At 41.9% G+C, this 12366-nt stretch overlaps 1 protein-coding gene across 4 annotated transcripts in view; it reads right to left on the minus strand.

The window, feature by feature from the left end:
- LOC119654321 (interaptin-like) overlaps positions 1-7420 on the minus strand; it is an 85909-nt gene extending 78489 nt beyond the window's left edge. For 2 of the 4 annotated variants that reach the window (XR_005249809.1, XM_038059658.1), the window contains exon 1: positions 6673-7418. Coding sequence is in view for 2 of the 4 variants with exons in the window: in XM_038059658.1 (XP_037915586.1) it covers positions 6673-6897 (225 nt within the window). In the remaining 2 variants the exon portion in view is untranslated. Of the gene's footprint in view, positions 1-6672 lie in introns of all 4 variants that reach the window. The other 2 variants (XR_005249810.1, XM_038059651.1) reach the window with 2 other exon arrangements.
- Between the last annotated feature and the right edge of the window lie 4946 nt (positions 7421-12366).

A 12366-nucleotide genomic window follows, 5' to 3' on the forward strand; every position in this document is an offset into this window, starting at 1 on the left:
CCTTCCAAGCCTCGACGCGGACGGTTTTTTTTTCATTTTCCAAACCGATCATTTTGCGATAGATTTTCGCGATTTCCACCAGCTTGATGTTTGAAGTTCTGGTACGGAGCCATCCAACGAATTAAAGACACGTGAAAATTTTTTGATAATACATTTCATCTCATTAGTTAAGTATCAAAAAATTTTAAAAGATATAATTTTATTTTTAATTTATAAAACCAACATTTTTGTTAAATTATTAAAACTAATATTAATATTAATTTATTGAATTATTTTTGTAGACGTAATTTGCAATAAATTTTGCATAAACTAAATTATTTCGTCCATAAAGTTTTATTCACTTTAATATTTTTCAGCAAAAAGCTGGACATTCAAACCTAGTTAGACTTGATAATAGAAACACTAAGATAAGATTCCCAGTCTATATTAAGTCGATAAAATGTTCAGCTATATAATGGGAGGATAATAATTTGGCGACCTATGCAAGAGACAACGCTACTCGTATCATAATATTATGTTATTGGTAAATATTAACCTTGAAATAACTATTGTCAAATTTTCAGCAGACTGGGTCATTTACTTTGTGGTGGACAGTCATTGAAAACAAACAACGTTTGCATTTTAACAACAAGTCGGGAAACCGAAAGCAGGACGCTTCAGGTATTAAAGGGTTTTGTATATTTCCTTTATCAAAACATTTGAGTGAACACTTGCCCCATTAGCACCTAGGGGGGTTTTGCAGTCAATTACTAAAAATTATAGTAATACTATACTATTATTAACTTTATTTGTGTTCATCTTGTGTGAGAAATTTCCTATTCACGTTTTCCTATTTATATCTTCTTCTTCTTCTTCAGCCTTTGTCCCGTTCATAAGCGGGATCGGTTTGTCGTGATCGGTTTCGCCATTTGCCTCTACCGAATGCCTGATCTGGGTGCAATCTCGAGGCTTTCAAATCCCTATCCAGCGTATCAAGCCACCGTTGTTTAGGTCTGCCTTTTGGTCGTTTACCATCGACTTCGATGTTCAGACCAATCTTGGCAAGTGAATTCTCGTTTGCACGAATTGCGTGACCATACCATCGAAGACGCCTCTCTCGCAACTTTTCCACGATCGGTGCAACCCCATAACGATCGCGGATATCCTCATTTCGGATGTGATCTAAACGTGTGACGCCACTAATCCAACGTAACATCTTCGTCTCCATTACCGCAAGACGCCGTTCATTGTCTTTTATAGTCGGCCAACACTCAGAACAATAGAGAACGACAGGACGGACGACATTGCGGTAAATTTTAGATTTGAGACGTTCGTTGATACGTCGATCACAAACAACACCAGTTGTGGAACGCCACTTCATCCAGGTTGCGTTAATGCGTGAAGCAATTTCATAACGCAGTTCTCCATTGGCTGATAGCGTTGACCCGAGGTATTTAAATCGCTCAGTTCTGGGCAGATCCCTGCCGCTGACAGTGATTGTGCCTGTTTCATGGGGAGCGGTAGTCAAAAATTCAGTTTTGTTTAAATTCAATCTGAGACCGTGTTGCATGAGACGATCATTTCATTTTTGAACAAGTTGCTCGAGATCATTTTTGCTATCAGATGCTAGGAAAACATCATCTGCATAAAGCAGTGTGTAGGGCGCTGGACGTTGGATATCCCGTGTGACGGTGTTCATAACAAGAACAAAGAGGAGTGGTGAGAGGGCGCTTCCTTGATGAACACCAACAGAGACACGAAGCGGTTTTGATACACCTGCCATACTTCGAGCTTTACTTTTCGGATCGTGGTAGAGCAACTGAACCCGTACGCTGGGTTCTTCTGGCACGAAGTGTTGTCGTAAAGCATACGAGATGAGTTCGTGTGGTACACGGTCAAACGCTTTCTCTAGATCCAGAAAGGCAATGTAAAGAGGGCGATGCTTCTCACGGTGTTTCTCCATGAGTAACCGCGCAGCGTGTATTGCGTCAATAGTTCCGCAGTTCTTGACAAATCCGGCTTGATTCACGGTTTTTTCAACGATTTCACGAGTACGGTTGTCAAGAATGCGTTTTCCTATTTATATATAGCTAAAAATTCAAAATATTCCTTGATATATTCAACCCCACCGTTCATATGAATTCACTTTATATAATGATGAAGTCACATACACAGATTGTGATAAATTCACATGAAATACAAAATTTCGACCATATATAACTTTGTTAATAATTGTTGGATTTCCTTCAAACTTTAAACTCAAAATTAGGTATTATATTATTACTTATATTGGTGCCAAATGTTGTACTTCTAGAATGAATTTTAGGGGGGTTCGCCTGTAAATTTATAAAGTCTGCTATGCTTGTTTCACCGAAAATCGAGCAGTGATAAATTATTAGTTTTTGAAGAAAGATAACAAACGATGAGATTAATATAAAAACGAGCAATATTTACGGGAACTCTACACTTTCGATGTCGACATTAAAATATTGAGGCGTTGAATTTAAACGTAAGAGCGTTTGGGCCTTCCAAATGAGGTCATCACATCAATCTATCAAATGATAACGATCCACGAATGATTAAACACGAGATAGCTGAGGCAATGGATATCTGAGCTGAGCAAGTGAATAAATACATATATACTTGGGAATGCAAAAGCTCTCTATAGATGGGTTCCGCACTTGCGTCGACTACCTTGTCGACAACCAACGCGATTGTATGATATTTTCGAAGGTATGTTTGGCGATATTCAACGCGATAACAAAAGCTTTCTATGCAATTTCATATAAAAGAATGTAACAAGTTTACACACTTGAGTCCAAAAAGCAGTAGAAACTGTCAAAGGAAGGAAGTCAAAATATGCTTATCGCCAAAACAAGATCATAGACAGTTCCAGCTCTTCTGGGATTGACTCCTCTCCATCTCCACATACAAATGCCGGTCCACATAAAATGGCCGGGTGTATCAGTGAAGCGCTGAGCTGCCCAAATCGAAGAAAGATTGATATTCTTTTTAGGCAATGCAGAATGCAATGATTTCAGAAGTATATACCGCACCGCGAAAGAAAGTTCATGTGGGCGCAAACGGTTCGATGGTCCTGTGAAGGACGTTAACGGTCGGTTTCTTATACACCATGACGAGCAACTGAAGGGATGGAAGGAACATTTCACCACGGTTCTTAACCGTGCCATATCCGGTGAGGCTCGTCCTCTTGTGAACGAAATTGATAGTCACCGTAACACACGGATACTCCAAACAGAAGAGAAATCATCTCGACCATCACTCATGCACTCAAACGGAATAAAGCGACTGGCGCGACAGTTTTCCCACACAGTTTTCGCTGCACCTAAAGTTTCAGCAGATCCTAACTGATTATTAAAATTCCAAAGAACCCTTTTTAAGTGTGAAAGGCTATCCTCGTGCTCCCTGCCGTGGCAAAGATAATAGTTAAAATAATCCTAAAACGCATGAAAGGACACTTCGAAAGCTTGATTGACAAAGAACAGATTGATTACCGCTCTCCATCATCCTGGATTGACCAGATAAACACCCTATGATTGCATCTTGTTATCGATATTATTTCTTCTTGTTATCGGTAAAATTATCTATGCTGCCATGTCTCGAGGACGTGGAGGAGTTTAATGGCCCATGAAATCTTTCCTTAAACATCTTGGCTACGCTGATAACATCTGCTTGTTCTCACCAGGTCATCCACCTTGCCCAAATGGCTTTAGATTTGGAAAGAGAGGCAAATGGAGTTGGACTGAAAATAAGCACCAACGAAACTAAGGTTCTCAGTCGGATGGGTCATCGCACTCTCCCTATCAGCATTAATATGCATAGCATCGAAGCCGTGGAACGATTTGTATATGTAAGAAGTGTCATTTCGTGGTCTTGCCTAAAATCTGGACATGCAGTTATCTCAACACCAAGATCAGATTGAGAGTTGTTGCTATATGGGACCAGCACCCGCAATTGACCCAATGTCACTATATAACCGGGTTAAATGACAACCATATATATGTATATGAGGAATCACCCATTTCTTCCTAGAGATTCGCAATCACAATTTTCACATCAAAAGTACTTGCTTAGAAAAACAAGCTTAACGAAAATGCAAACGGAAGAATGTGATTTCCCAAGGGTTTGGAATTTTCCAAGGGATCGCGAATACAAAGAACTGAATTGATTGTTCAACTCCAGGGAAGGATAAAGTTTTTGCCGTGAGCCCAGAGACTCTATTAAAATAGAAAAACAATAGGTGAACCCAGTCAATTTTCACCCCGCACCTGATCTACGGCCCGATACCAACCAAATAAGAATAAGCTTTTTGCCTCAGAAAACTTTATTTTGGGGAATATACTAAGGGTTGAATAAATGCTCTTCGTTACATTATGGTTGAGTATCAACTGGAAACGCTCAGTAAATGTAAAACATTCAAATTACGTCTGAATGTAATTATACGCTATTTCTATCGATTAAATTATTTGAAATAATAAAAATCTGTTTTTCCTATTCGTTAGTCTAATAAATAAATAGCGATATTTCCGGAACCACTTATTAGCACTGATGAAGGGAACAAATGGTTCCCCGAATATCGGTATTTTCAAAACCAATAAATTAACACTAGCGAATAGGAAAACAGGTTTTTATTATTTCAAATACTTCAAATTTCGGATCTTGGCGTTCTCAACAAACTTCCTTCCTACTTTTTTTATTAGATTTTATTAGGTTGTTGCACATAAAATGGCCGAGTTGGTACTAAAATTTGAATCGACTGTAAAGCTTACAAAAATTTCTTCAATTAATCAAAATAGGTGCCAGTCGATTCAAAACACTTCCCCCAGCGAGATGCAAGAGCATGTATACCAGTTTCGTAGAAGTCCAATTTTCGGGTGTTGATAAACTTGTCGAAGGCAATTTTGATGGCCCCTTCATTCCTAAATGGTTTTTCCGGCAAAAAATGATCCAAATGCTTAAAAAAGTGGTAGTCGGTTGGCGAAAGCTCGAATGAATATGGTGGATGAGGCAGAATCTCATACTGCAATTCGTTCAACTTTCGAACCGTTGTTCTGGATACACAAAAAAAAATAGTGGATAACTCCAGCTGCAGACCACCAAACAGACACCATTACCTTCCTCGGATGGAGGCTCGGTTTCGGCATATGCTTCGGTGGCTCATTAGCATCTAGCCATCGTGCTGATCGGCGACGATTGTCGTATAATATCCACTTTTTATCACATGTCACTAATCTCTGCAAAAAGGGATCGCCTCTGTTGCGGGAGAGTAAAGAACTGCAAATTTCCATTCGAAGCGCCATGTTTTGCTCCGTAAGGGCATGCGGAACCTATTTGTGGAGCGTTTTCACCTTCCCAAGTTATTGCAAGTGCCGAGAAACTGTCGAATAGTATACGCCCAGTTTCTCTGCAATGTCTCTCACAGACTAACATGTGTCGGATTCAACTAGCAAATGCAGCCCGTCGTTGGTCCTGGATGTATATGTGGCTCACTTTGAAGGTTTAGGTCACCTGACCGGAATTTTTCGAACCACCGCCGTGTGGCCCGTTTGCTTACCGTATCAGCTCCAAATGCGCTGTTAATGTTCCTGGTCGCCCCCAATGTTTTATGACTGAGTTTGAACTCATACAGAAAAAGTATACGTTCTGGGCTCTATTCCATTCTTTTTTGCTTTTTATTCGCTCTTATCACAACAATGGGTAAGACTGAAATGCAACTAACTTTACTTGATTGCCAAATCGGCCATTTCATGTGCAACAAGCTAATGTTTGCCGTAACTTTATCAAAATGAGCGCGCTTGCTTGATTTTTCTCCCTAAGATACTACTGCTGAAACTCCCTAGTCTAACAATCTGATCAAAGAATCAGTTTAAGTGAATCTATCTTTTATTTATTTAGCAGTGAAATTCCAACTCAAATTAGTGCGTTTTTCAATGAAGAGGTTGCATTCAGTCCTCAATATCCTGACTTGGTATTGTGCTATAACTCAAGAAAACTGAGTGTGGGATCGTATCCTTATTCAGTATTGAATAAAATTTAGCCAATATTTATTACATCCTTTTTCAATTCAGACATTTCTCAGCATCCCCTCATTGGAAATTACTGGACCGAATGACAAGCTTTTTTAAATATTTGTTAAGCTGATTGAACGATTTCTTGGATACTTGATAATATATTTGAATTGAAAACGAACTCGAATGCCGCCAATTTAAAAAAAAAGATATTTTGGACCCAAGGAAAAGTACGAAACGGTTTCAACAAGAAAATTAACCCAATCATCATTCGCTTATTTATACGAAAATTTCGAAGATGGACTGTTCCATTCATCTGCAACTCATTACCCCTGCAGTGACATCACTGCTATGTTCATAACAAGCCTCCACGCCAACATAACATTTTAGTTACCAAAGCTTCAGACACCGGATTGATGCTATACGCGAACGTTTGTAAACAGAGAGAAATGAGAGTTGCAGGCATCACCTGCCACCTGATTGCTGTTGGTGGCAGTTCAATGCCTTCTCCTCGTATATACATTTCACGTGTATTGTTCAGTCCACTAAATGTCAACACAAGGCCGTTTCACCCAGTCACCCTGGACAACCACGCAGCCTGGTGCACCTTCCTCAGCATGGTACTATGAACATCCAGGTGAAAACCACTTATCTCTGTACTTACCTCGAAATTTCCATTTGTTTGCTCGTCAATATCCGCCAGTCGTTCCTCGTAGATCTTATTCAGCTCCCCCAAGATGCATGAGGTGCGATCATCACACACCGTCACTGAAGGACACATTGAGGCCAACGGCGAGGATTGCTTACTGGAACTCAATTGATTCGTCGCACTGGTGGAAACTCCTTTGTTAGCCTTTGTACAACTCAAGTCCGGGTTAATTTCATTCATTTTTGCAAATCACGATTTGTTCTATCCAAACAAACAGAAAATTCTCACTAATCTTGCTGAGATCTTACGATCGCGGCTTGCTAACACTAACGAAACGTTAAGACCTTAAGTAAGACGCACGAGATATGGTAAAAAATTGGATACACATATAAAACCCGATACCGGAATGGAATAAAAAATACAATAATTGAATTTGCTGCTTGAATTTGTTCAGTGTAGAAGATTTTCTGGTCCTTTTCAGATGATTTCTGGGTTTCTATTTTTTGCGTTTTTGTAATACTGGGGAGAATCAAAACGAGACGGGAGAGAAGCAGAAAAAGCCAAGAAAACTTGAAAAAACTTAACATGCACTGGCTGACACACACCGTGATAGGAAAATCGCGAGCCACTAAGCTCGCCGAGTGCGTACGTTTCAGCGCTTTGGGGCTTGGGTACTCTCCCCTGCCCACGTCATATCCCCAATCTGGCATGGGGCCCCACAGCTGACTACTTCTACTTCGATGGCATTCGAGCGCTCGAATTCGGTCTAGTGAGATAGCATTAACTAAATAAGCGAGCCGAGCTTCGATATGGTATCAATAACGCTTTCGTCTGGCGACTTTGCCTTTGCCACGGTGGGCAGTTGGGGCTAGCGGGGACGCCACTAATGTAGTAAATCCATTGTGAAAAACCGCAAGCTTGGCTAGCACTTCAGAGTCTATGTGTGTATTTCTACCATGGGAGGCAATCACAGATTTTTCAACTAATCAAGAAGTCAAGACTGTAGACAAGTAGACCTCTCGAAAAGAGGGTTTTGTCGTTATATATTGAAAAATTCCTATCAATTGACTAATAAATCAATTAAAGGCATAATTTACACTAAGTACAGGGAGGGTGTAGTTAATATGAATAACATGATATGAAATGAATGATTTAAATGACACAAACAAAATTGAATCCCAAATGCTCACACCCAACGAAGATTGGACTAATGGACTGAACTCTGTATCTGGACAGATAGGTCCTATTGTCAAAAAGTAAAAAAGTAGCGGTCAAAGGGTAATATAGGTCCCAGGGCGAAACGTGGATTGGCACCCACGATGGAGCATAAAACCTAGGAAACGCCTGCTCAACCAACACCAACAGCTCTACTACCAAACCCTATCTCCACCTCCACGTGGTGATCGCTGAGGGTTCTTTCTTTATGAAAAACTACAGACGGAGAAGGATGAAGGCGAGTCTCCCGCACCTAAAACGGGACAGAATATACCAACTGGTTCTCCAGGTTGGGGGTTGGGTAGGGCTGACAACCCTACACGGAAAACCGATGTTACGAAACCACAGAAGAAGCCTCGAGCAGGATGGATTTCAAAACGACGAACCCGGCAAGAACAACCAATAAACGATTAGCGCATTTTCTCATGGAACGTGCGCTCCCTGTACAGACCAAATTCTTCTGAGCAGCTAGTCGATACCCTGTCCCAATATAAGACTGATGTAACAGCGTTGCAAGAGATGCGATGGACAGGGACGGGTTCCCTGGAGAAGAGCCGCTACACCATATATTATAGCGGCCATCCAGTAAACCAAGTGCTCGGAGTAGGTTTCTTAGTCAGCCAAAAAATAAAACATACCGCCATCGGCTTTGAACATATAAGCGAACGGCTATGCACTTTGCGTTTGCGAGACAAATTTAGAAATATTGTATAAGCCTCATAAACGTTCACGCCCCTACAGAGGACACTATGGAGTCGGAAAAGGATACCTTCCACGAGGCAGTTGAGCGGAATCTCGAAGCCTGTCCCAAGTACGATATCAAAATCATACTTGGAGATTTCAACAGTCAAGAAAGGACGGAACCCGTATTCTAGCGATACGCTGGCATAGCGTAGCTTACATAGGGACACCAATGATAACGGACTGCGGATTATTCAGTTAGCAGTATCGCACGAAATGGTTGTCGGAAATACCTGGTTTGTGCGGAAAGCGGTCCACAAGCATACGTGGGCCTCTCCATACGGGACAACTTTCAACCAAATTTACCAAGTGCAAATTGAACGCCGCCACCTCCGAGTTCGAATTACAACACCGCATATAATCCCCTCTGACAATCAGGTGAGAGTAAATACTGAAGCCGTGCAGAACACAGCCCTCCTTAATACATATAAAAGGGAAATGGATGTCGCAGTAACCACAGTCAACAGATGTCCTGGAGATGAAGCATCAACAAATGATCTTCACAACTACCTGAACAGCGTTATCATTGATACGGCCACAAACATACTTGACCCCAGCCGCAAGAAAAATTGGAACGGCAGGTTCGACAATGATTGTAAGCTAGCAACGGAACGGAAGAATGCTGCATACCGAGTAATGTTGCATTCTCAAAGAACGTGGGGACGCGCAGAGGCTTATCATGAACTCCGTCGAGCGGAGAAGTCTGGGAGCACCAACAGGTCTGTGAACTCGAAAAGTACAGGGGGTACCACACCAGACGCGCAAATTTTACTAACAAGTCAACAAAATAAAGCCTTATACACCTTGATGCTCATCCTGCCGAGACAAAGAGGGAGATTTGATTTCCGATAAAGTGGGCATATTGGAGCGGTGGGTTGAGTATTTTGATGAACTGCTCAACAACCAAAATATCGGCGAGTTGGAGGTCGCGCCAACTGAAGACACCAAGCTTAGAAAAAACAGTACCTCGAATCCACCGGGTTAAAAACTATAAGTCGCAGGAGCCAATAGAATCACAGCCGAATTTAAATATGGAGACGACCAACTACACCAAGCGGTTCTTAAACTAATGCTCAAGGTGTGGAACAGCGAATCAATGCCTGACGACTGGCAACGAGGCATTATCTATCCCATACATAAAAAGGGGCATATCACTCAGTGCAGCAATAATAGAAGTATCACGTTACTGAGTACCACCTGGGTCGGATAGCCCCATACGAAGAACTAAAGAGGCTTGACTCCAGGCAAATCAGCTACAGATCAGATTTTCTCTCTGCGGCAAGCGATGTTAAAACTGCTCGAATATGGCCATCAGTTGCACCATTTTTTCATCGACTTTAAAGTCGCCTACGACAGCAAGTAAAACTGTACACGGCCATGAGAGAATTCGGTATCCCGACGAAACTGATAAGACTGACTAGGCTGACTCTGGCTAATGTGCGAGGCCAGATAAACGTAGCAGGATCACTCTCAAGACCATTCGACATCAACAACGGTCTACGACAGGCGGATGCCCTATCATGCGTCCTCTTCAACCTGGCCCTAGAGAAAGTGGTTCGCGATACCGATGTAAATGCGGGAGACACCATCCACTTCAAGTCCACCCAACTATTGACCTTCGCTGACAAAATCAACATCATGAGAAGAACAACTTGAAATATACAGTCTACCTTCATCCAGATCGAGCAGGCGGCGCGAGATCTTGGCCTGCACAAACCAAACCAAAAGAACGAACAATATCGAATCGCACTGGTCAAACGAGAACAATGAAGATAGGAGACTACAACTTTGAGACCGTTGATAATTTCTCCTATCTAGGGTTGAAAATCACAACCGATAACAGGTACGACAATGAAATCCGCGGCTGGTTGTTGGCAGCCAACAGAGCCTATTTCAGCTTACAAAAACTGTTCTGCTAGGAACGTCTCACCATAGGGTCAAAGCTCTTACTGTACAAGATAATGATCTGCCAGTCCTCATGAATTCGTCGGAGACTTGGGTTCTTAGCAAGAACAATTGCGAACTCTTGGCCGCGTTCGAGAGAAGAATCCTCCGAAGAATTGTTGACCTCCTACATGAGGATGGACGATTCCGTAGCCTACATAACGACGAAATCTATGAGCGATACCACGGCCGTCAGGTTGTGGATAAAATCCGGCTCAACAGGTTACGGTGGGCGGGTCACTTAATCCAGCCCGGATAGTCTATAAGGGCAATATCTATGGTAGAAACAGAAGACGAGAAGACGACCTTGCCTGTAGGTCAGGACGCCAGACAGCTTCTAGGGATATCGAATTACTGCACCTCGGTGCAAAACTGTGGTGTTTGGAGTTCCTTATTAAGGCAGGCCTTGACCGGATACCGGTTGTTGCGCCGTTGATGATGATGATGATGAAAATATATTATCTGTTAGATTACGTAAGCAACAGCGGGTGTACTTTGAAAGTTCGTACGAGTCCAATGTACATATTTGAATAAATCACGCATAGCCCTGGTGGTATGGTGGGGGAGAAGCTACAGCTTCTGAGCACTCAGGCCGTGTTGGCCCATTGTACTCGCAGCCCTGGTACTAATGGCTATATTGGTTGAAGTTCAGCCTCTCAGAAACAGGGACACCATTTTTTTGGTGAGTTTTTTTCACCGGGGTAGTTTCTAAGAATAGCCCCTTAATTTAGATGAGTTTTTCTTAAGTCACAACCCTACTGCCCCCTCCCCCCCTAACATTTTTTGACTTATGTTAAACTGCTCCAGTAACCACTAATTAAAACCTTTCATTTGATAATCCAAGGCTATATTCCGCAAAAAAAAATAACATCCTGCTTTTAAATGTATGAAAACCCCCAGCTCAATATAGAACTATGGAAAATACTGCTTCGTGTCAGTAGACATCACCGCTTCTAATAAAAGGTACGTGTAACTAATAATCAGACACACACGGACAGACAGACGGACGGAAAACAGGGTGGAAAATCAAGTCGATCTCTATCATCATGGAATGATTGGAGAGAAGACATAGTTAAATTAATTATAATCTTATCCAGTATCTCACGGAGCATCAGTGATATTGCCAGTACCTGTACAAGTATAAACTGACACCCTAGGTAAGCGCGGCTACGAATGCATAGTGGTTCCACGGGCCAGGGGGTCCGAAGTTATTTTAGTGCGTAAAAATCCCACATAACAGCGTGCCCAGAACAATGCCTTTTGAGGATTTCTACCTTCCACACAGATAAACAAACAGACTATTCACCCCCCAAAAAAAATCGAACAACTCATCATAGCTGACCGAATATCGATATTCAGGTAATTGTTAGGGGCATGTCATATAGTAAGCTTCTACTTTTTCTTCAGCCTGTTCGATTGCGGAATTTTGTTTTATCTGGATCCAATCGCGAGGCTTTTAAATCCCCATCCAACGTATCAAGGCACCGTTGTTTCGGTCTGCCTTTTGGTCGCTTACCATCAGCATAGAAATTCAGATCAATCTTAGCAAGTGAATTCTCGCTAGGGCGAATTACGTGACCATATCATCGAAACCGCCTCTCTCACAAAATTTACACTCTCTGTGCAACCCCATATCGATTTCGGATATCCTCATTTCGGATGTAATCAAGGCATGTCATGCCACTAGTCCAACGCAACATCTTCGTCTCCATTAGGGACGGACGACAATTAAAATTAATATTTAAATAAATACCGCCGTAGCCGGTCCCAAGCCAGGTGGTGAAAGGGGGACGGATGGATAGCTTCAGT

This window comes from Hermetia illucens, chromosome 1 (assembly GCF_905115235.1).
Source record: "Hermetia illucens chromosome 1, iHerIll2.2.curated.20191125, whole genome shotgun sequence".
In the NCBI taxonomy this organism is placed as follows: Eukaryota; Metazoa; Arthropoda; class Insecta; order Diptera; family Stratiomyidae; genus Hermetia; species Hermetia illucens.